Below are 21,386 nucleotides of genomic sequence, written 5' to 3'. Positions count from 1 at the left end.
AGATTTAATTTAACATCACGTTATTTTACTTCGCACGCATGTGTAATTTTTACACAGTGCTTCGATTCGTTACACAGAATATTCGAATACTTGATCGATGTTTTGCTGTTCGAAGAATCGATTATTTTTTTTAAGGTATTGTTTGTTACAAATGTTATAATAATAAATTTAAAAATACTTACAAATAAAACGTTATTTAATCTACAAGTAAATTAGAACTTGTTGACCTATTTTTATGTAATTAACTACATAAACCGGTATTAATTATCCATACCTATGGAGTTTTTTTCACGACGAAAACGGTTACAACGATTTTATTCTATATAAACATTTTTTTTTATAAACGCGTTAGATTGTTAATTTTCAATTTAGGTATTTCAAAAAATTACTTTTCTTCATATAAAAAATGGATTGGGATATTTACTTTTTCCAATATGGGGAATTACGAAAATATGCATTGGCAAGCATTTAGTATTTTTTTGTCAAATGTCAATGTCAAAAAATTGTCAAAAATTTTAAAAAAGAGTGGATCAAATTGGAATTGGAAATAATTATTTACTTTAGCCGTTTGCAAAGAGTAAATTAATTGGCCGTTCGTGTAATCTGGTGTGATCTAATTATTGATTTGTAAATTTGTGATCAGTGATCAGTGATCTATAATAAAACAATTATTAAAACAAAATAATGATTCGTCGTATTTAGTGTTATCGTAATCATATCCTACTTATTTTTTTTCATCATAGGTTTAAGGATTTGAACTTTTGGAGTACCTACATATTAATAATCTCGCATCAGTAATTTTAAAAAAGTTTGCTAAAATGGTTATCATCGCCATTGGACATTTTAATGCTCCGGTAAGTAATTTACTTAATCCTTGTAGTCAAAGATTTTCTATTAAATGTCACGAGTACGTGCCTACAAAATTGCTCATAACATAAAGGTGATCCGAATTTACTTACTCCACTGTTTGTCCACTGGAATTTTGTGTTTATTCAACAACATTTTATAAAAGAGACATGCTACAAAATCACTGAAAAAAGTGATCCAATCGATATTCCTAAACATAGACTTATTCGAATTCTCTGAGTGCACACATGCACAATTTTGAGTTACATAAAGACTATAAAATACAAAAGTTAAATCTGTATGTAAGTACAGAATATATATTTTTGTATTTCTATACAGTTTTTACAGATCCTGTACAAACAAATCGGCTAAGCTGTATTTAGGTATTATTTGTTTTAATAACTTCCTTTGTTTACAATGAGACTAAATGAAATTAAGACAATTATGACTACAGCCTTTCTTAATGAGTACTGTTTACCAACAAAGAAATCAGAAATGAAGGTAAACAATGCATGTCATTTCATAACTATATTTATTTACATTATTTAAGGTTTGTTTATAAAATTTTATCTAAAATACCTATATTAACCAAATCTAATTGTTCTAAGCTTATAAATTAAATTTATTTTCATTAATTTAAGAACAAGTTAATTATAATTATTATTAGGTGTGAAATGACTAGTGTAAAATATCCTCATTTTTAATTTGTTTGTTGGTAAACAGTACTCATCAAGAAAGGCTTTAGTATAGTCACTTTTGTCCACCTCAGTTTCAGAGTGCTAGTCCCATAAATCATATAAAATATTGTTGCTACAGTTACATGTAGGATGGTGTGAGTGACAGTTCATTTAACTCTGGTAAATTTTGCCACAATACACAATAATAGTATGTATTGTGAACATCACACTGGCGACTGTCACCCCACCCATGCTGTCTGAAAAACACTTTAGTGGTCAGCTACTTACTAAGTTTATTGTGACATTTTGTAGCAATTGTTTTAGTATGAGTGAAACTTAAATATTATATTGTAATTGATACAATGAGAGGGGTTAGGCCAATAGTCCACTGCTCTAGCCCAATGCGCAGGGAATTAGGAAAATTCTCTGGTATGCAGGTTTCCTCATGATGTTTTCCTTCACCGTTTGAGTCACATGATATTTAATTGCTTAAAATGCACACAACTGAAATGTTGGAGGTGCATCCTCAGACCAGATTCGAACCCACCCCCAGTGGAAGTCATATCCACTGGACTATCGCAAGTCTCCTTTAAACGTAGTACCATGCCATAATATATTTTTGTTTTCAATGATGACCATTGACCACTTTGATGAGATTCTTAATCATGATCATGCAATGTAAAAAAAGTGACCTATTCACTCAGTAATTCCATTTCTCTTGAAAAACACATAAAATTCACTTTTCTAAATATAGTTAAAATTTTTACAGATAAAATTAAGGCAATTGGTCCAACAATTGGCACCAACAATTCAAGAACAGTTTCAGGCGTTGAATTTTAAGAATGCTAGAAGAGGCAAATTAGTGTATCTGAAGCTGATTGGTAAAAACCCTAAAGTCGATGAAGTATTGAAAAGACTGAACAAAAAAGTGTTTAGAAAAATAAAGCTACATGCTTTTATTCCTGATGAGTTGCCTCCGGTAAGTATCTTTTTATTCTCTACAAGTTAGCTCTTGACTACAATTTCACCTGATGGTAGTAATTGATGATGCAATCTAAGATGGAAGCGGGCTAACTGGTTAGGAGGAGGGTGAAAATCCACACCACTTTCGGTTTCTACATGACATCGTACCGGACGTGGTAACAAGGCCGACCAAAGCCAGTCAGACCTGGACCAGTTCCCACAACAAGAAAACCTCAATTGGTCCAGCCGGGGATCGAATCTACGACCTCCGTCTTGTAAAACACCCGCGCAAGCCACTGCGCCATGGAGGCCGTCAAAAATGATCTACATACATAACTATTGTGACTGGTTGATTGGCGAATCAGACGTTGTTCTGATAATTGTTTCAGTAAATTGTTGTTGATTTGGGAAATAATGTTTTTACAGTATAATATAAAAATATTGTTTTTTTACAGATTACTGTAGCTGCCAAACCAATCGGAATTCCGACAAAATTAAGACGTATTTGTAATATTGCACCAAACTTTTCAGATAATAAGGTAATTTAAATCATAACTACCCGATTTGATAGACAACTACTTTGTTGATCTCAGTGGTTCTATGTATTTGGATCACGAGATCCTTAGTCAGATTATATTGTGTATGTGTATATACTGAGAATTCATTTTAGGTATTTTTTTTTCATTTTTTACAAGTTAGCCTTGACTACAACCTCACTTGATGGTAAGTGAGTTTGAAATCTAAGATAGGAGCGGCTAACTTGTTAGGAGGAAGATGAAAATCCACACTTTCAGTTTCTACATGAGATGATACCTAAAGCTAGCAAGTTCGTATAGCAGAAGGACATTGGGGTTCTAAGGTGCTGGAATTATGATCAGAAATGACATTGTTGGTGAACCCTCCCACTGGGTGGAACAAGAACATCGAGTGGGTTGCAGGAAGCTGCTGGATGATGGCAGCTCGAGACCTTAGTCTTTGGAAGTCTATACAAGAGGCCTATGGCCAGCAGTGGATGTCCATCGGCTGATAATGATGATGATGATGTCTAGCAATTTATAAAAACATTGTTGCAGAATAGCCCAACTGGTAGTGATTGTTAAAGAAACCTTAAGCCTACCTTACTACTGATGATAACTTACTACCTAATGATTTTTATTTTAACTCATGTTGCAAAAAAAGGAATTTTATAAGTTTAATCACAGTGTGTCTGATTAAGGCACCATAGTACTTTAACAGGAATTTTCGAGTTTTTTTTTATGTTAAAGCTGGTTTTTCAGTGACGATTCATAGATATATTTATCAAAACAATTACATGAGTGAACCATCAAACAAAATACCATGATTACAAAATTAAATTGCATGAAAATCTGCCAATAGTCAAATAGTTATGGCAGGTGAAATGTGTTTACTTTGTACATTGTTTCTAGCGACTTATATTAGATACTTGGTACTTGATTTGCTACGCGTGTGTCCCATTTCTGTAGGAATATCAGAATAAACAGTAGCTTAAACTTAAATTACTTTGTAATCACAGACAAACACTTAAATTTTATTTATATCTTATTGATTTGTAATGATGTTTTGTAAAGTATATGCATAAATTCAATATTTTCAGTTCCGCCAAGTCTCAATGGATTGCTTATTAGCAGAGTTGCAGACAAAGTTCACTGGGCTATGTGCATTGAGCGACTCCACTGGACACAAACTGCTGGATAATATGGCACAGGTTAGCACTTAGCACTCATTTGTATAAATTACATACAGGAGAATATGGCACAGGTTAGCACTTAGCACTCATTTGTATAAATTACATACTGGAGAATATGGCACAGGTTAGCACTTAGCACTTATTTGTATAAATTACATACTGGAGAATATGGCACAGGTTAGCACTTAGCACTCATTTGTATAAATTACATACTGGAGAATATGGCACAGGTTAGCACTTAGCACTCATTTGTATAAATTACATACTGGAGAATATGGCACAGGTTAGCACTTAGCACTCATTTGTATAAATTACATACTGGAGAATATGGCACAGGTTAGCACTTTACACTTATTGGAATAAACTACATACTGGAGAATATGGCACAGGTTAGCACTTAGTAGAGTTGCAGACAAAGCTCGCTAGCCTGTTTGCACTGAACAAGACCACTGGACACAAAATGCTGAAAATTATTGCACAGGTATAGCACTTCCTCGTAGCACTAATCTATACTAATATTATAAAGAGGTAAAGTTTGTAAGTTTGTAAGTTTGTCACATTTTTTAAATGGGGTAATCTTCGGAACTACTGGTCCGATTTTAAAAATTCTTTCACCAGTAGAATGCTACATTATCGGGGAGTGCTATAGGCTATATTTTATATTGGTATCATATATATTAGCCGAGTTATCACAGTTTTTGTCATACAGGTCGGACTGAAAATCCTCTTAAACAGACTTATTCGCATGTGTGCCTTAACTATTGTGTAAAATTGAAATTAATGCATGGAGACTTTATGTATCTTTAAAAGTTCTACAAAAAAGTCCGCGACACCATATATCTATCTTCTATATATTAGCAGATATAGTACCTTTTGTGTTTTAAAAATTATTAATTTTATATACTTAGGTTTACGTCATTATTTATACAACTAAACTTTAATCCTTATTAAAATAAATTATTTAATAATCACAAGGATATTATGGAGATAAGATTTGCCCTTTACAGTATGTTAATTACTTAAATAGTTTCGGAGATAATACAAAATTTCTAAAAGACGCAGAAATTCCGCTATATGACGCCCGGCGCTTTCATTTACGTAATTCCCGTTCCCGTGTGAATATGGGGATCAAACATAGCCTATGACACTCGCAAATAACGTAGCTTTCTATTGGTAAAACAATTTTCCAAATCGGTCCAGTAGATCCAGAGATTACCTCCTACAACCACACGAACTTTACCTCTTTATATTATTAGCATAGAAGTCTCTATTTCTCTTGGTCATACCACCACTCTCGAAGGACTGGACCGATTTTGCTAAGGGTAGGAGTAAGATAGAGAAGTTACAGGGTAGGGTAGGGTACGAGTAGGGAAGCGTAGGGGTAGTGTTGAGGTAGGGTAGGTTTAGGGCCGGGTTTAGGGTAGTGGTAGGGTAGGGGTAGATGTAGGGTAGTGGTAGGGTAGAGGTACGGGTAGGATAGGGAAGTGGTATTGTAGGGGTAGGATAGGCGTGAGATAGGGGTACGGGTGGGATAGGGGTAGGAACGGGATAGGGTACGGGGAATTTAGGATGGGGGTAGGGTGTAAGTAAGGTAGTGGTAGGTTTGGGGTAGGGTAGGGGTAGGGTAGGGGTAGGGGTAGGGGTAGCGTAGGGTAGGGTAGGGGTAGGGTAGATGTAGGGGTTGGGTAGGGTAGGGTTGGGGTAGTGGTAGGGTAGGGTTGGGGTAGTGGTAGGGTAGGCGTAGGGTAGGGTAGGGTAGGGGTAGTAGTAAAGTTGACATCGAAATTTACGCGGACGAAGTCGCGGGCGTCCGCTAGTTTTTTATAAACTACATAATGGAGAATATGGCACGGGTTAGCACTTAGTACACATTGGTAGAGTAACAAAGTTCACTGGGCTCTTTGCAGTAAGCAAGTCTACTGGACACAAATTGCTAGAGAATATGGCACAGGCTAGCACTTAGCACTCATTGGTAGAGTTGTAGACAAAGCTCTCGGGGCACTTCAAACTATTGGACCTACTGAGCTACTGGAGAATATTTCACAGGTTAGAACCCACTCAATGGAATGTAGTCAGCAAAAGAAAGTGATAGTTTTGCATATACAATTGGACAATGGATGATTACATACTTCAAATAGAGACTATATTTTTTATGACTTAATTAATAATTAACACTTGCGACGTAGCAACAACGCATTTCGACGCAATGTTTTGATGTGGCATGTCATTTAAAATATATTCAAAACAACACATTAATGAAACATCGCCCTGAGCTCATTTATTTTTTAGAAAATTCAACGAAGTACGAGGATGGTTCTCATGGAGACAATCGATTCGTAATAATTCTTTAATACCATACTATTAAGTTCAAGTGTTAGTGAAAAGGTTCCGGGAAGGCAAAACAATTGAATAACGTAACGGTAGAGGTAGGGTATCCATTAGTTAAGGGTTTGTATGGGGTCGGACAAGTACACATAAGTGAAAGCGAAGATTGATTGGGTCCGCTAGTTTGAATTTAGCCTTTGACTTTATTCCAGACTATATACGATCGCATCTGTGAGATACACGAAGCCTCACCCGTGAACAGCTGCTTCAAGTTGACCAGCTTCTACCGCAGGAGGTATCCGCACTACACGGACTTCCAGTTCATCCAGTCGACCCTGCACGACATACAGGACGCGCAGGGCACGCCGCGACTGGACATCGACGAGAATGAGTTGTGTGCAGTGAATACTGAAGAGTTACGTGAGTCACCAATATCCCATTATAACGGTCTTCTACAGGGCCTCGCCTTCCTCCTTATAAAAGACGGTATGGTAGTTGGGCTTAGCCCTCAGACCTCAGACTGATTAGATAAAGACCTGCCTCGCAAGACATTATTTTTCTGTCAAAGTATATGATCAACGATCGTATGCGATTATAAACACTATCTCTATAGAATCGATGTTTCATAGTTTACAATCGTGTCTGTCGGTTAAAAACCTTCGTAAAAATACCTTTTTGTGTAGTTAAATGGTGTAAAAAACGAACAAAAACTGCTAGTTTAGTATAAGATATGTATGAAATCTAAGCTCGTTTTCCTTAGAAAATGGCAGAAAATGTTGTTCGTGAATTTGGATGCGATACTAGTCCTTATGTATTTAGTCTGAGCCTCAGACTAATTCCATCCTGCCTCGCTAGACTTTACTTTTCTGTCAAAGTATATGATCAATGATCTAATGCGATAATATATGCAGATATGCTGCGAAGATGTGTGACCGTTTCCACCAATACTAAGCTATGTAGCTGTGTGAGGAAGATGTGCAGCTCGAACATGCTGTAGGTACTCTGCTCTGCACATAGCACACAGCCCCTCGCGACGGCCTATAGCATTCATCCATAACACGCATCCTTCCATTTATAAAAAACTAGCGGACGCCCGCGACTTCGTCCGCGTGAAACTCGATGTAAACTATCAACTACCTCTACCCTACCCCTACCCTACCCCTAACCTACCCTTACCCTACCCCTACCCTACGTTGAAATTTTTCTTGAATTTTCTTTGCTATAAACCTCACGGAGCCCGAGTCCTTTTCAACTAATGCAAAACCGTGGAAATCGGTTCGGTAGTACTTAGTCTAAATCGTTTTCTTTAAAGAAATTACTGACAAGTTTATTTGTGAATTTGGGTGTGATACTGGTCTTTATGTAATTAGTCTGAGACTTAGAGAGATAATTTTGAAAGATTTGGCTGTAATTTGGAATGGAAATAGATTTTATTCTGGATTAACACATAGGGTTAGACCGTTTTTTAATCGTCCGTTAAAAACCGAACTTTAACTGGACCACGAAGCAGACAATGAGTCTAATCAAACGCTTAACTACAGAATGAACTAAAGTACAATAGTTATAATAGTAATAGTTGAGACTCTTTTTACCCGACTGCAATAAGGGTTATGTTTTTCGCGCGTATCTTGTATGTATGTTTGTATGTATGTATGTATATATGTATGTATGTATGTATGTATGTATGTATGTATGTAATATTCTTTATTACCTCATATCTTCCAAACCACTGAACGGATTTACGTAATTAGGATATCGTTAAATTTGTCTCAATAACCCAAGTGTTCTTAGATAGATGAAACTAAAAAAAATAACAAGACGACTGTGAGACGCTATAGACTCGAGGTGAAAAAATTTTTTTTTCTCTAATATTGCAATATGGGTATCAAATTCAAGAACTTTTTGTGAGGATTCTAAATGGTATATTATGTCCATGTTTACAAAAAAAACTACAATTAGAAAAACATTATTTATTAGTTGTCTATACAAAATACGCGAGGCGGATGACTATAGATGCGAGCATGTTTGTGAAGTGAAGTTATAAAATATAGACTAAATTAAATATATTGATTATAAAAAGCGTTCTACTAGCTTCAAAAAAAATTATATATTTTTACATAAAAATATTTTCTGACAATACGAGCCAAAACGCTGTGGGCCATGGTGGTCTAGATTTTTTTTTTTTTTCATGACGTACCGTAACACTAAACCTTTACCAAACAGAGTGTTTGACAAGATTTATTGGTTAATTTAATAAAGTTTGACGTTTATTCTTATAGTGACATCAAGTCACATCGTGACGTCACAAAATGGACGATAGCGTTTTTTAACCTTTGGTAAATTTGATTCAATACACAATTTTTAAATTAAGTTAATTTATGAAATCCTTCACTTTTATTAATTGTATGTAAGTCCTAAACGAAATTAAAATTGTTTATATTAAATATTTTGATATTGAACTTTGATGTCTATTGGCTTGATTTGGGACCATGGTGTAAAGAGGGATGAAGACCCTCTTTCCTTGCCTGTCTGCAATCCAGTTATATGTATATTATGCTTGTTGCAGTGAATTTGACATATGAAAATACGCATCAGGCGTGCAATTTACACATCAACTGGGTATCTAACTTGGTATGTATTTATATGATAATTTTAATTCATTCAAATCTTATAACATGTATAAAAGGGAAATCGTGTGTATTTTTTTTACTCTCTACAAGTTAGCCCTTGACTACAGTCTCACCTGATGGTAAGTGATGATGCAATCTAAGATGGAAGCGGGCCAACTTAGGAGGAGGATGATAATCCACACTCCTTTCGGTTTCTACACGACATCGTACCGGAACGCTAAATCGCTTGGCGGTACGTCTTTGTCGGTAGGGTGGTAACTAACCACGGCCGAAGCCTTTCGCCAGCCAGACCTTGACCAATTAAGAAAACAAGGAAATTTTATAGAGGAAATATTATTTTATCTTCATGTAGCGAATAGAATATTATAATTGTATGAGGTGAAAGGGCTCTGACCTGCAGTGGGTTATTAATAATACGCTGGTGTTGATCTTATTGATCGTGATCATTATTATAGTATCTAGATTTCTATCTATCTATATCTATCTAGATTTCAGCAGACTCAGCAGTGGGTTACAATAATATGAAAACCAATGTCGAACAAACGTTTCACAATATTTGTCAGGGCAACTTAATTCACAAATCAAACTGCAACCAAAACAAACCCTAGAATGGAAGAGAATGACCTTGAGTGGAGTCACGCACTTGTGAGCGTTGTATGTAGGGTTAAGGACGTCTTTGACAGTTAACTGACACTCCCCTTCTCCACTCAAGTCACTCACCGCCTATCCCAAGTAACCTTTAAAGAATTACATAACAAGAAATGTGGACGGCTCGAACGCCAGTCGTTCCCGTTTAATGGCTACACCTCTCTAACTCCCTACTCTTTACGAAAACAAGTCGCGCCACCTAGCGCCGGCACAAGCCGACACGAGATCGAGCGACGTCATATCCCTCTCAGATTATTATTTCCTACAGTATAGACTAGAGTTGTTCACTTGTAGTTAAACCTATATGTGAGGAGCTTGAAGGTGACCGACGGAGCATCCAGTCCCGAAATAGCCGCCAAAATGACGGTCAGAAAAAATTTGAAGAAAATGGCGCCGCACATATCCAGCGTGAGTTATTTAGATCTTTTGATTTTATTATTTTTCGCGCGTATATTGTATGTATTTATTTATGAATGCAATAATCTTTATTACCTACCTCATGTCATTAAACAGCTTTATGGATTCATGTAATAGGGTAGGTAGCTGACTTTTATAAAATTTAATACAAAGAATATTAATTTCGTATCGTACATGGAATAAGGGTCCGAAATATATCAATATTTATTGACTAGCTGACGCCGCGCGGTTTCACCCGGGTGGTTCTCGTTTCCGTAGGAATACGGGGACAATATAGCCAATATAGCCTTCCTCAAAGAATGGGCTATCTAACACTGAAATGATTTTTCAAATCGGACCAGTAGTTCCTGAGATTAGCGCGTCCAAACAAACAAACAAACAAACAAACTCTTCAGCTTTATAATATTAGTATAGATAAAAGTTAAGTATTTCTTATAAAACTTAAATTTCAAAAACACATTTTCGCAACGTCAGAAACGCTGCCGTCCATTTTGTGACGTCACAATGGTACTGTTAACGTTATGTCAGTGTTGCGTGACGTCACGAAACAGTTGAAATAGACCATCATGGCCGACAGCGGTTTTGCTCATATTAAAAAAAATATTTAAAAATTAAATTTTTTATATATAATCACATTTCAAAAAAAATTGATATTTTTTTTCAATCTAGTAGAACAATAATGAATAATTTAAGACCATTTTAAAAAAAAGTGTTAACTAGCCTATTACGATATCGTTAGATTATTTTTAATTGCCTTATTGATCTTAGATATCTTTATACCTTACTTATCTTTATACAAGTCTTTAATAAGGCCTCAGTTAGAGTATGCGTGTTTTATATGGAACCCCTTTTACGACAAATACAAAAACCAGATAGAAATGGTCCAAAAGAAGTTCCTCCGTTCAATGCACTACAGATGCTATAGATCAAGACTCCCTTACGCTGAGCTATTAACTAAATACAATCTTCTTACTCTTGAATCTAGACGCAAGTTGCTTGAAGCAATGGTATTGCATGGACTCATCAACAATAAATACGATTGTCCTGACTTAGTATGTAAATTATCACTAAATGTTTTGAAGTACGCAGGTCAACGTCGGGTGCGTGCTTATAATTTATTCGCTGTCAATTTCTGTAAAACCAACGCTGGAAAGCGCGCGCCTGTGCGTCGACTTGTGGACACATACAACAAGCTATTTGACGATGTGGACGTATTTTCCTTGCCCGAACCCCAATCACTCTCCAAAAATTAAATATCCCTGTACCTGAGTAGTAATAGTGTCTTAATTCTTATTATTAGATCTCTTATTGTGATTATTATTGCATTTTTTTTCTTACCTATTTGTGTTTCGTTGTAGAAATAATATGTAAATGTTAACTATCCCTAAGAAATAAAAAAATAAAAAATAAATAGATACTACATGTTATAAAACTGTTCAACTAATGTTTTTTTTATATTTTATTTATCTGCTTATTCCCACGGTAACATGAGCTACGCGAGTAAAACCGGGGCGTCCGCCAGTTTAATATGTCCCTAATAATGAAGTGTGAATGTTTGCATTGCAGTATGTGAGGCAAGTTATCATGAGCAACATTCTGCCCGCCAAAGACAGTCATTACGTTGTAAAGGTGAGTTTAGGTCAAGATTATGTTATAATTTAATTTAATCTAATGGTGGTAATAATAGTCGAAAACTTAAAATTAAAGTTACGAGGGTTCCAAGCGCGCCTTGGTCCGAGAAGGGCCCACAACAAACTCAGCCAAGGTTCATTTTTTTTTGTTTACCACCATTTTACAAATTTATTTACAACTAAGCACACAGTCATATAATACAGTTTAACACCAAGCTTACGCTTAAGCTACCAAGAGACGTGATAGCCCAGTGGATATGACATCTGCCTCCGATTCCGGAGGTTGTGGGCTCGAATCCGGTCCGGGGTATGCACCTCTAACATCAAACGGTGAAGGAAAACATCGTGAGGAAACCTGCATACCAGAGAATTGTCTTAATTCTCTGCGTGTGTGAAGTCTGCCAATCCGCATTGGGCCAGCGTGGTGGACTATGGCCTAATCCTTCTCATTCTGAGAAGAGACTCGAATTCAGCAGTGAGCCGAATATGGGTTGATGACACATTTTACAATTTTTTTTAAAAGTAAGCACATATACAGTTTAACATCAAGCTTTTTTATCGTTTATATACTTATAAACACTATAATAAGACTTTCCTAAAAGCTTGCGTTTGCGTTTAGCTTGCGTCGGAGCGGCACCGCTCAGTTGTCTATGCGTCACATCATTACTTTATTAACAGACTAGCGGAGGCCCGCGACTTCGTCCGCGTGGAAATCAATGTAAACTATCAAGCCTTATTTCATCACTTTCGGGGTTGAAATATAAAAACTTTTAAATCACATTATATTTCGTTTTTTTTATGATTTATGAACAAATTTTTAAAACTGCAACTCTAAAAACGAAGTTTCCATACAAACTTGCAACCCCTATTTCACCCTCTTCTTATTTCATTTTCGCAATAAAAAGTATCCTATAACCTTTTCCATATTATGGTCTCAAGCCGAGCAAAAGTTTTATTGAATTCATTCAGTATTTTCAGCGTGATGCCCGAATAACAAAAAAACACAGACAGACAGACAAAAAATCGAAAAAAAATATTTTTAGCTTCAGTATCGATTGCATAATGCCCCCCGACAAAAATTTTCAAAATGTCTTCAATGTACAGAATGTAAAAAATGTACCTGTTTTAATATAAGTTCTAGATGGCGCTAGTAGTCCTTTATGCCAAGGTAACGTTTGTTGTTACAAATGGTATAAGTAAAATCTCAAATTGCGAATTAATGTACAGAATTTGACCGGCCTCCGTGGCGCGGTGGATTTACAAAACAGAGGTCCTTGGTTCGATCCCCGGCTAGGCCGATTGAGATTTTCTTAATTTATCCAGGTCTGGCTGGTGGGAGGCTTCGGCCGTGGCTAGTAGAGGTGAGTCGTACTCGCTAAAACGCGTACTGAGTGTTACGAGTACGAGTACGCCGAGAGACGCGCTCCAAAGACTAGCTCCACGAGTATTTAGAAGTACAAGCCATTAGGACCTATAGAATAGATACGTACTCCTAAATACTCAGTGGCCAGCGATTTTACGTCATATTATGGCCCAACGCAGACGACACACTTTTTGTGCGATCGAGTCTGCGGCGCACAAAAAGTCTGTATGGCGCGCAAAAAGTCTGTCGCGGATTTTTGACGGACTCAACGCACACGACGCACATTGTCAATCATTTTGTCGGCAGAACTGTAGTGCCGTACACGCCATGGAAGTGCAAAGATTGCGATGTATTATTTTATACTTGAAGTACAAAAAAAGAAGACGAAATAGAGAATTTTGGGTACATCCTATACTTTCGGATAGATTACTGAAAGGACAATTCCATATTAAACATTCAATTCTAAAACAATATCCAGACAAATTTTTTAAATTTTACAAAACGTCTATTACTACATTTAATGAGCTGCTATTAATTTTAAGTCCTGCTTTGACGCATTCGGACACAACAATGAGAAAATGTATTGGACCAGAAGAAAGGCTGTCTGTGACTCTCAGGTAAGTAAATAAAATACATAACCATTTTCAAATAATCATATATTTTTATCATTCATCTCACAAAATTAGATTTTTTTATCCTATTGTCATTTTAAGGTGCTCATTATTTAAACCAAAACATAATATGATTACTCTAACAAAACAATAATTATAACTTCTTATTAAAAAGTATAAAAAAAATAAAGATAAATTGTTACTTTTTTTCATGGCACCAAATTTTGAAATACTTACATATGATATTTGACCTGATTTTTAAACAATTATAATGATTTTTTGATTAAAACTAACGTGAGACTCGGTCATTATTAAACTTTGCTAAACGGGTTACTCACGTATACTGTCAGCTACTGGCCAACATGTTTCAACCTCATCCGGAGGTCTTTGAGTTAGAGTGCGAATCGGGACGAGTACGCGCGCGCGTCTCGATTTACATTCGCCCTGAAGAAGACCTCCGGATGAGGTTGAAACATGTTGGCCAGTAGCTGACATTATACGTGAGTAACCCGTTTAGCAAAGTTTAATAATAATAATGATGTCATAAAATAATTAAGTAACCCTAGGGGTTATTACCTACAAAATAAGAATAATTTTTGGATTTATTATTTTAAGTGAATCGTCACTTTAATTAAAATGAGGAGCTTAATGACTAAATCACAGTTAATATTGCTAATATAATTATTATAGCTTCGGGATATTAACAAGCAGTCTTCTTTTTTCTGAAATAATAATTTTCTTAAAATTCACAATCAGTCTTCTTTTTTGTAATAGGTATTATTATGATTTTTTAAATTCACTAGAATAGTCAAACAAAAGTTAAACTTACTAGAATCACAAATTATCACAGATATTTTCATAAACTTTATAGCTCACCACCGTCGTTGTCGCCAAGAGAAAATAGCGATTCATTTTCAGGAGACATTATTGAAACGTAATCTCTATGAACGGGTGAGGGCGTATAAGAAGAGCCGCTTGAGTATTGTACCGAGATTGGTCTTGGAACATATTCAAAATTTTCTACAATGTTACTGCAGTTAGAAGGCTCAGTGCTCGGTCTCACAGTAGTGTCATTTGAGTTGATCGGAGGATCAATTCGAATTATTGTATGTTCATGGGATACTTGTTGTGGTTGATTGCGAATAGACGCTGAACTGGTTAAGGCTTTCTTAAAATTTAAAATAGTTTGTATTAGTTCTATTCTTAATTGTAACTTTTCGTCTGAAGAAAATTGTTTGACGTAAGGCAGAAGGGACCGAAGAAAAGATTCATCTTCATCGGTATCGCCTAAGATTGTTCTGCTTTCGGATTTTTTGTTGTTGTTTCTCATTAGTTGATTGCCTTCTCTAAGTAGTTCTAAATACTGCTCATCGTAACAATTAGTCTTCTTCTTCGTTTGCATCTTTGGACGTTTAGAATCAATTGATTCAGTATCTGAACTGTGCACTGTGGTGACGTCTAATGATTCCGAACTTTGTTCGATTTCGATAGAAGATTCATTATTCTCTATTACTGTAAATGGCAATAAAAATAGCAGGGAATCAAAGTAAATATATTTTCTCTTCTTTTTCCTTTCGCTTCCAGAAGGAATATTTTTTTGAGCACTAAGTTCCCTTCGAAAGCAACTTCTCAAAGAGTTCCACTTCGTCTGTATTTCTTTTCCTATAAAAAAATATAATTGTCTAAGTATTTGCAAAAGGGTTTTCATTTAAGTATTCATACTTTTTTTAAATTAAATTAATATTTTTTGCAGGTATTTAGGACGAGGAATGTCGTTCGTCGAACTCGAAGAAGCTTATCTGATTGGAGCAACTACTATTCGTTCTATAGTTGAGGAAACCTGTACAGCAATTTGGGAACTATGCAAAAGTGAATGCTTTCCTGCTTTTACAGTCCAGAGATGGCAAGATATTGCGAAAAAATTCCATGATAAAACTCAATTTCCAAATTGTTTAGGGGCGGTAGATGGGAAGCACATACGTCTTAAGATGCCGCCAAACTCGGGCTCTAATTATTACAACTACAAGTCATATTTTTCTACAGTACTGATGGCCGTTGTTGATGCTAATTACTGTTTTACATTTATTGATGTTGGCGCCTATGGAAAATTCAGTGACTCTAACATTTTTAAGAACTCCACACTAGAGAAAGGAATTCTGGATGGTAAAATACCTCTACCAAATAAACAAAAACTTCCCGGTGATTTGAACGGACAACCAATGCCGTTTGTATTTGTAGGAGATGAAGCCTTTGCAATTTCATCACACGTAATGAGACCTTTTCCTGACCGCCATTTGAGCGTCCAACAGCGCATTTTTAATTACCGGTTGTCCAGAGCCCGAAGAATGGTAGAATGCGCCTTTGGAATTTTCAGCAGTAAATGGCGAATATTTCAAAAAAGTTTAGACGTAAATATGCCGTTAGCAATAAAAATAATAAAAGCAGGGTGCATTCTCCATAATTTTGTAAGAAAAAGAGACGGGATTTGTTTTGAAGAGGCGTTGTATACATGCCCTTTTGAAGATATATCTAACATAGGTGTGAGAGGGACAGATAATGGAATGGAAACGAGAAAGTATTTTGCTAATTATTTTACCTCTTCTATGGGAAGTGTTTCTTGGCAGTATAATAAAGTGTAATAAAAATATACCTACCGAATTTTGTTTTTTCATTAGACGTCATCGATGTCCAAACAGGAGCGGAATAAATATTACAGCAAACTTCATCCCACATTTTTCTTTTTAAATTTCTATCATGATATTCTGGCTTGGAAGTATCATAAATTGCTGGTCTGTTTTGTATTTCTTGTATTAGCATCGATACATCGATGTCTGGCGCCATGATGTAATACCGCGCGTACGTCGCGAGCGCAGGCTGCAGACTAAAGTGCGTGGCGTCTGCGTTAGCTCGGGTGGAAACAAGCGTTGTATTTTTTTCGCATACTTTTTGCGCGGCTCGGCGCGGCGCGGTGTGGCGCGGTCTGCCAGAATTACACGGATTATTTGTGCGCAGGACTTTTTGTGCGTCGTGTGCGTTACTGCATACGATTACATAGGTTCTATTTTCACAGACTAAAAAGTCTGTCACGGTAGTGTGTCGTCTGCGTTGGGCCTATCTGATACTAAGCGTACATTAATTTCAAACGAGTTTTACGTAGTCATTTGGACTAGTGGTATGTACGCAAGGTACAAAAAAATTGAATCCTGAGTTCGATCCCGGGTAACAGAAAATCATTTTTGTCTTTTTATTTTGTTTTTTTCAATTGGTTTCTTCAACTATTTTTGGTTTTTGTAATCCACAAAAAAAAGAAAAAAAATTGCAAACAAAAATATTTCAGTCATTAATTTCAAAATTTCAATTTAATTTTATTATTTAGTTATTTCTTTTAATATTACCTCATGATACTGTCGAGTTACATTAACTTGTTACTTTAGCGGATAAATAATCATACTAAAACAAATAAACATTATGTTTTTAAAATAAGGATTAAAATCAGGGACTCCAAATATTGGAGTATTAAGAGTATTAAGTGTATACTGCGTTAAAAAATCGGTCTTATCTATACTCTATACTATACTAATATACTAATACTAATACTAATATACTAATTACTAATATTACTAATTACTAATTACTAATTTACTAATAATATTATAAAGAGGTAAAGTTTGTAAGTTTGTAAGTTTGTCACATTTTTTAAATGGGGTAATCTTCGGAACTACTGGTCCGATTTCAAAAATTCTTTCACCAGTAGAATGCTACATTATCGGGGAGTGCTATAGGCTATATTTTATATTGGTATCATATATATTAGCCGAGTTATCCCAGTTTATGTCATACAGGTCAGATTAAAAACCTTTTAAACAGACTTATTCGCATGCGCTGCCTTAACCATTGTGAAAAATTGAAATTAATGTATGGAGGCTTTGTGTATCTTTAAAAGTTCTACAAAAAAGTCCGCGACGCCATATATCTATCTTCTATATATTAGCAGATATAGTACCTTTTGTGTTTTAAAAATTATTAATTTTATATACTTAGGTTTACGTCATTATTTATACAACTAAACTTTAATCCTTATTAAAATAAATTATTTAATAATCACAAGGATATTATGGAGATAAGATTTGCCCTTTACAGTATGTTAATTACTTAAATAGTTTCGGAGATATTACAAAATTTCTAAAAGACGCAGAAATTCCGCTATATGACGCCCGGCGCTTTCATTTACGTAGTTCCCGTTCCCGTGTGAATATGGGGATCAAACATAGCCTATGACACTCGCAAATAACGTAGCTTTCTATTGGTAAAACAATTTTCCAAATCGGTCCAGTAGATCCAGAGATTACCTCCTACAACCACACGAACTTTACCCTTTATATTATTAGCATAGAAGTCTCTATGTCTCTTGGTCATACCACCACTTTCGAAGAACTGGACCGATTTTGCTATGGGTAGGAGTAAGATAGAAAAGTTACAGGGTAGGGTAGGGTACGGGTAGGGAAGCGTAGGGGAAGTGTAGGGGTAGGGTAGGTTTAGGGCCGGGTTTAGGGTAGTGGTAGGGTAGGGGTAGAGGTAGGGTAGTGGTAGGGTAGAGGTACGGGTAGGATAGGGAAGCGGTAGGGTAAGGGTAGGATAGGCGTGAGATAGGGGTACGGGTGGGATAGGGGTAGGAAAGGGATAGGGTACGGGGAGGGTAGGGGTAGGATGGGGGTATGGTGTAGGTAAGGTAGGGGTAGGGTAGGGGTAGGTTTGGGGTAGGGTAGGGGTAGGGTGGGGGTAGGGTAGATGTAGGGGTTGGGTAGGGTAGGGTTGGGGTAGTGGTAGGGAAGGGGTAGGGTAGGGTAGGGGTAGTAGAAAAGTTGACATCGAAATTTACGCGGACGAAGTCGCGGGCGTCCGCTAGTGTTTGATAAAGTAAAGACAATTTTTCATCGGCAATGGGACGTCACTCACACATTCTTAAACGAACGCGTCCGGGAACGCGTCTTGCAATGTTTTGTCTGTTGGAGTATGAAGTGTTTATTGCGTTGAAAAACCGGTCTTATGTCTAGACAACAAAGTCTATTTTCTTTCGGCATTGATAGAAGTCTCTCACTCACACATTACTAATCGAACGCGTCTCTGAACACGTCCCGTATTGGTTGGACCGTTAGAGTATTTGCGAGTATTGGACTCGCACTCTGTTGACGTCTTGCGCTCCTCGGTACTCGGTACTTCTAAATACACTTAATACGTGTATAAGTCCCTGCTCCGTACTCGTACGCCATACGTCTTCCAACAAACCTAGTGTTAAGACCTGCTCCAATATATACGCCTCACCTCTACTGGCTGGTGGGAGGCTTCGGCCGTGGCTAGTTACCACCCTACCGACAAAGACGTACCGCCAAGCGATTTAGCCGTAGCGTTCCGTTCCGGTAAGATAGCCCGCTTCCATCTTAGACTGCATCATCACTTACCATCAGGTGAGATTGTAGTCAAGGGCTAACTTGTAAAGAATAAAAAAAAAGTCTTTGCGATGCGGCGCCGCAACGCATCATGTGTCCCCGCTCTTAGTTACCTTAGTGTTACAAGCTCCTCGATTGCGGGTGATATTAACAATCATTGTTTATGTTATTGTGGAGGGAAGCTATCTGTGTTGGTATAAATAATAGGGTTTTTGATGACTTGAGCTCAGTTGTTTGTTAGGCAGCGTACACCGTCACGAATATAAAAAAGTTTGTGCATTCTAAAAAAATTTCTTCCCGTGTATATGAGGATTGCTGGTTGAAATATGTTAAATGTATAATAATATGTATATAATTATACATATTAATTATATTTAACACTAGCCGACGCCCGCGACTTCGTCCGCGTAAAACTTTATGTAAACTTTCAACTACCCCTATCCTACCCCTACCCCTACCCCTACCCTTCTCCTACCTACCCCTGCCCTACTTTTTTTAATGTTTTTTTACACCTTGTGTCCGAAAAACCCAAATATCTTACGGAACCCTATTTTTTTCCAACATAAAATTTACTTGTGGATAATGTAGCTTTCGAATGGTGAAAGAATATTTAAAATCGATCCAGTAGTTTTTGAGCCTATTCATTACAATCAAACAAACAAACAAACAAACATACAAACAAAGTTTTCCTCTTTATAATATTAGTATAGATATATATAACAACAAGTGTGTGTGTCTGTACGTACAGGTGTACGGCGAGCCGTATCTGCCCAACAAGACGGCCATGCTGCCGTTCCTCCAGCAGTTCGGTACCGTGTCCTCCACCCGCTCCGAGCACATGTACAACCACGTCACGCTCAAGGTGTCGTGGATGTCGTACTTGCAGCTGCTGAAGTCCGACGGGCAGAACATAGGTAACATTCATAATTTAGCCTTCATTTTCCTTCATAATAACTTCAAAATATAGCCGGTAAAAGCGGTCGGACTCATCACCGAAGGTCGGTGGTTCGATCCCCGTCCCGTTGGTCTATTGTCGTACCTACTCCTAGCACAGTCTTTCCCGACTAGTTGGAGGGCAATGGGAATATTGGTCATATTATAAAAGATATGGCAAATATTCTTTTCAAAAAAAAAAAAAAAATATGATCCGCTCCGAACACATGTATGTACAACCACATCTCGCAATCTTAGCTTTATACTAAGAGCTAACGTTAGCTTAGCTTTTACTAAGAGCTAAGCTAATTACCCTCGTCGACACGCACAGAGCACACTTATCATTTTGTAGCTATGCGTTAAGGGCTCCCATTTCAGGGCACAATCGAGTAAAACGGCTTTTTTTTTCATTCTTTACAAGTTAGCCCTTGACTACAATCTCTCCTCATGGTAAGTGATGATGCAGTCTAAGATGGAAGCGCTCGACTTGTTAGGAGGAGGATGAAAATCCACACCCCTTTTGGTTTCTACACGGCATCGTACCGGAACGCTTAATCGCTTGGCGGTACGTCTTTGCCGCTAGGGTGGTAAATAGCCACGGCCGAAGCCTCCAACCAGCCAGACCAATTAAGAAAACCTCAATCGACCCAGCCGGTGATCGAACCCAGGACCTCCGTCTTGTAACCCACCGCGTATACCACTGCGCCACGGAGGCCGTCCAAATCTATAAATCTATGGTACAATTATTTTTCGCAGATAACGCCAAACTGGTGATAAGGCCGGACAATATGCCGATGTACCAGATAAAGCGAGTCATGAAACACAGCTCGTTGAGACAGAGCGGTGTCGAGGAGGTCGATGACGAGGAGGTCGCTGATGATGCAGAGCATTCCGATGAGGAGACAGAGGACACGGAGTGGTCAGAAGACTGGTAGACTAGATCAGATGATAATAAAATGGCTATAAAATTGGTTTACGGATGATTTTATTTTACGTGATAACGTCATTAAAACAATTACAAACCATACAGTAATTAGCTATGGAGATGCATTTTCCAAATTCACGAACAAACTTGCCTGTCGCGGGTTGTACCCACAAAAAATGTGGGTACAACCCGCGGCACGTAACTTTAGCGCTGACCGTTTATGCGCAGAAGTCTAAAATACGGTATCGGAGGGGGGCTGCAG

At 37.1% G+C, this 21,386-nt stretch overlaps 2 protein-coding genes across 3 annotated transcripts; both read left to right on the top strand.

Annotated features, from left to right (window-relative positions):
* The first annotated feature begins 507 nt into the window (after positions 1-507).
* LOC112051200 (uncharacterized) lies at positions 508-21,171 on the top strand. 2 transcript variants are annotated; one of them, XM_052886779.1, is made up of 11 exons: positions 508-606; positions 744-854; positions 2,293-2,502; positions 2,942-3,025; positions 4,102-4,212; positions 6,732-6,939; positions 9,086-9,150; positions 10,092-10,205; positions 11,781-11,843; positions 20,015-20,180; positions 20,956-21,171. In XM_052886779.1, exons 2-11 carry the CDS (start codon positions 819-821, stop codon positions 21,132-21,134), a joined length of 1,236 nt encoding a protein of 411 aa, XP_052742739.1. In that variant the 5' UTR covers positions 508-606; positions 744-818; the 3' UTR covers positions 21,135-21,171. The 2 variants fall into 2 exon arrangements, with proteins under 2 accessions (XP_052742739.1, XP_052742740.1); XM_052886780.1 differs by lacking the exon at positions 11,781-11,843 and having other exon boundaries at positions 510-854.
* LOC128198938 (uncharacterized) lies at positions 13,360-16,477 on the top strand. The gene is made up of 2 exons (XM_052886778.1): positions 13,360-13,825; positions 15,573-16,477. The coding sequence occupies exons 1-2, from the start codon at positions 13,374-13,376 to the stop codon at positions 16,456-16,458; spliced, it is 1,338 nt and encodes a 445-aa protein (XP_052742738.1). The 5' UTR covers positions 13,360-13,373; the 3' UTR covers positions 16,459-16,477.
* Positions 21,172-21,386: the final 215 nt, after the last annotated feature.

The sequence above is a fragment of the Bicyclus anynana genome, chromosome 18 (assembly GCF_947172395.1).
Source record: "Bicyclus anynana chromosome 18, ilBicAnyn1.1, whole genome shotgun sequence".
Lineage (NCBI taxonomy): Eukaryota > Metazoa > Arthropoda > Insecta > Lepidoptera > Nymphalidae > Bicyclus > Bicyclus anynana.
Note: the sequence above shows the minus strand (reverse complement) of the source record. Positions and strands in the feature narration are given on the sequence as shown.

Bases quoted from the DNA above. Each gene is read 5' to 3' on its own strand.
- LOC112051200 (XM_052886779.1), top strand. From the start codon at position 819: ATGGTTATCATCGCCATTGGACATTTTAATGCTCCG. The intron at 6,940-9,085 runs GTGAGTCACCAA...TGCTTGTTGCAG, and splicing joins AGTGAATACTGAAGAGTTAC to TGAATTTGACATATGAAAAT. The intron at 20,181-20,955 runs GTAACATTCATA...TATTTTTCGCAG, and splicing joins GTCCGACGGGCAGAACATAG to ATAACGCCAAACTGGTGATA.
- LOC128198938 (XM_052886778.1), top strand. From the start codon at position 13,374: ATGGCCCAACGCAGACGACACACTTTTTGTGCGATCGAGTCTGCGGCG. The intron at 13,826-15,572 runs GTAAGTAAATAA...TATTTTTTGCAG, and splicing joins AGGCTGTCTGTGACTCTCAG to GTATTTAGGACGAGGAATGT.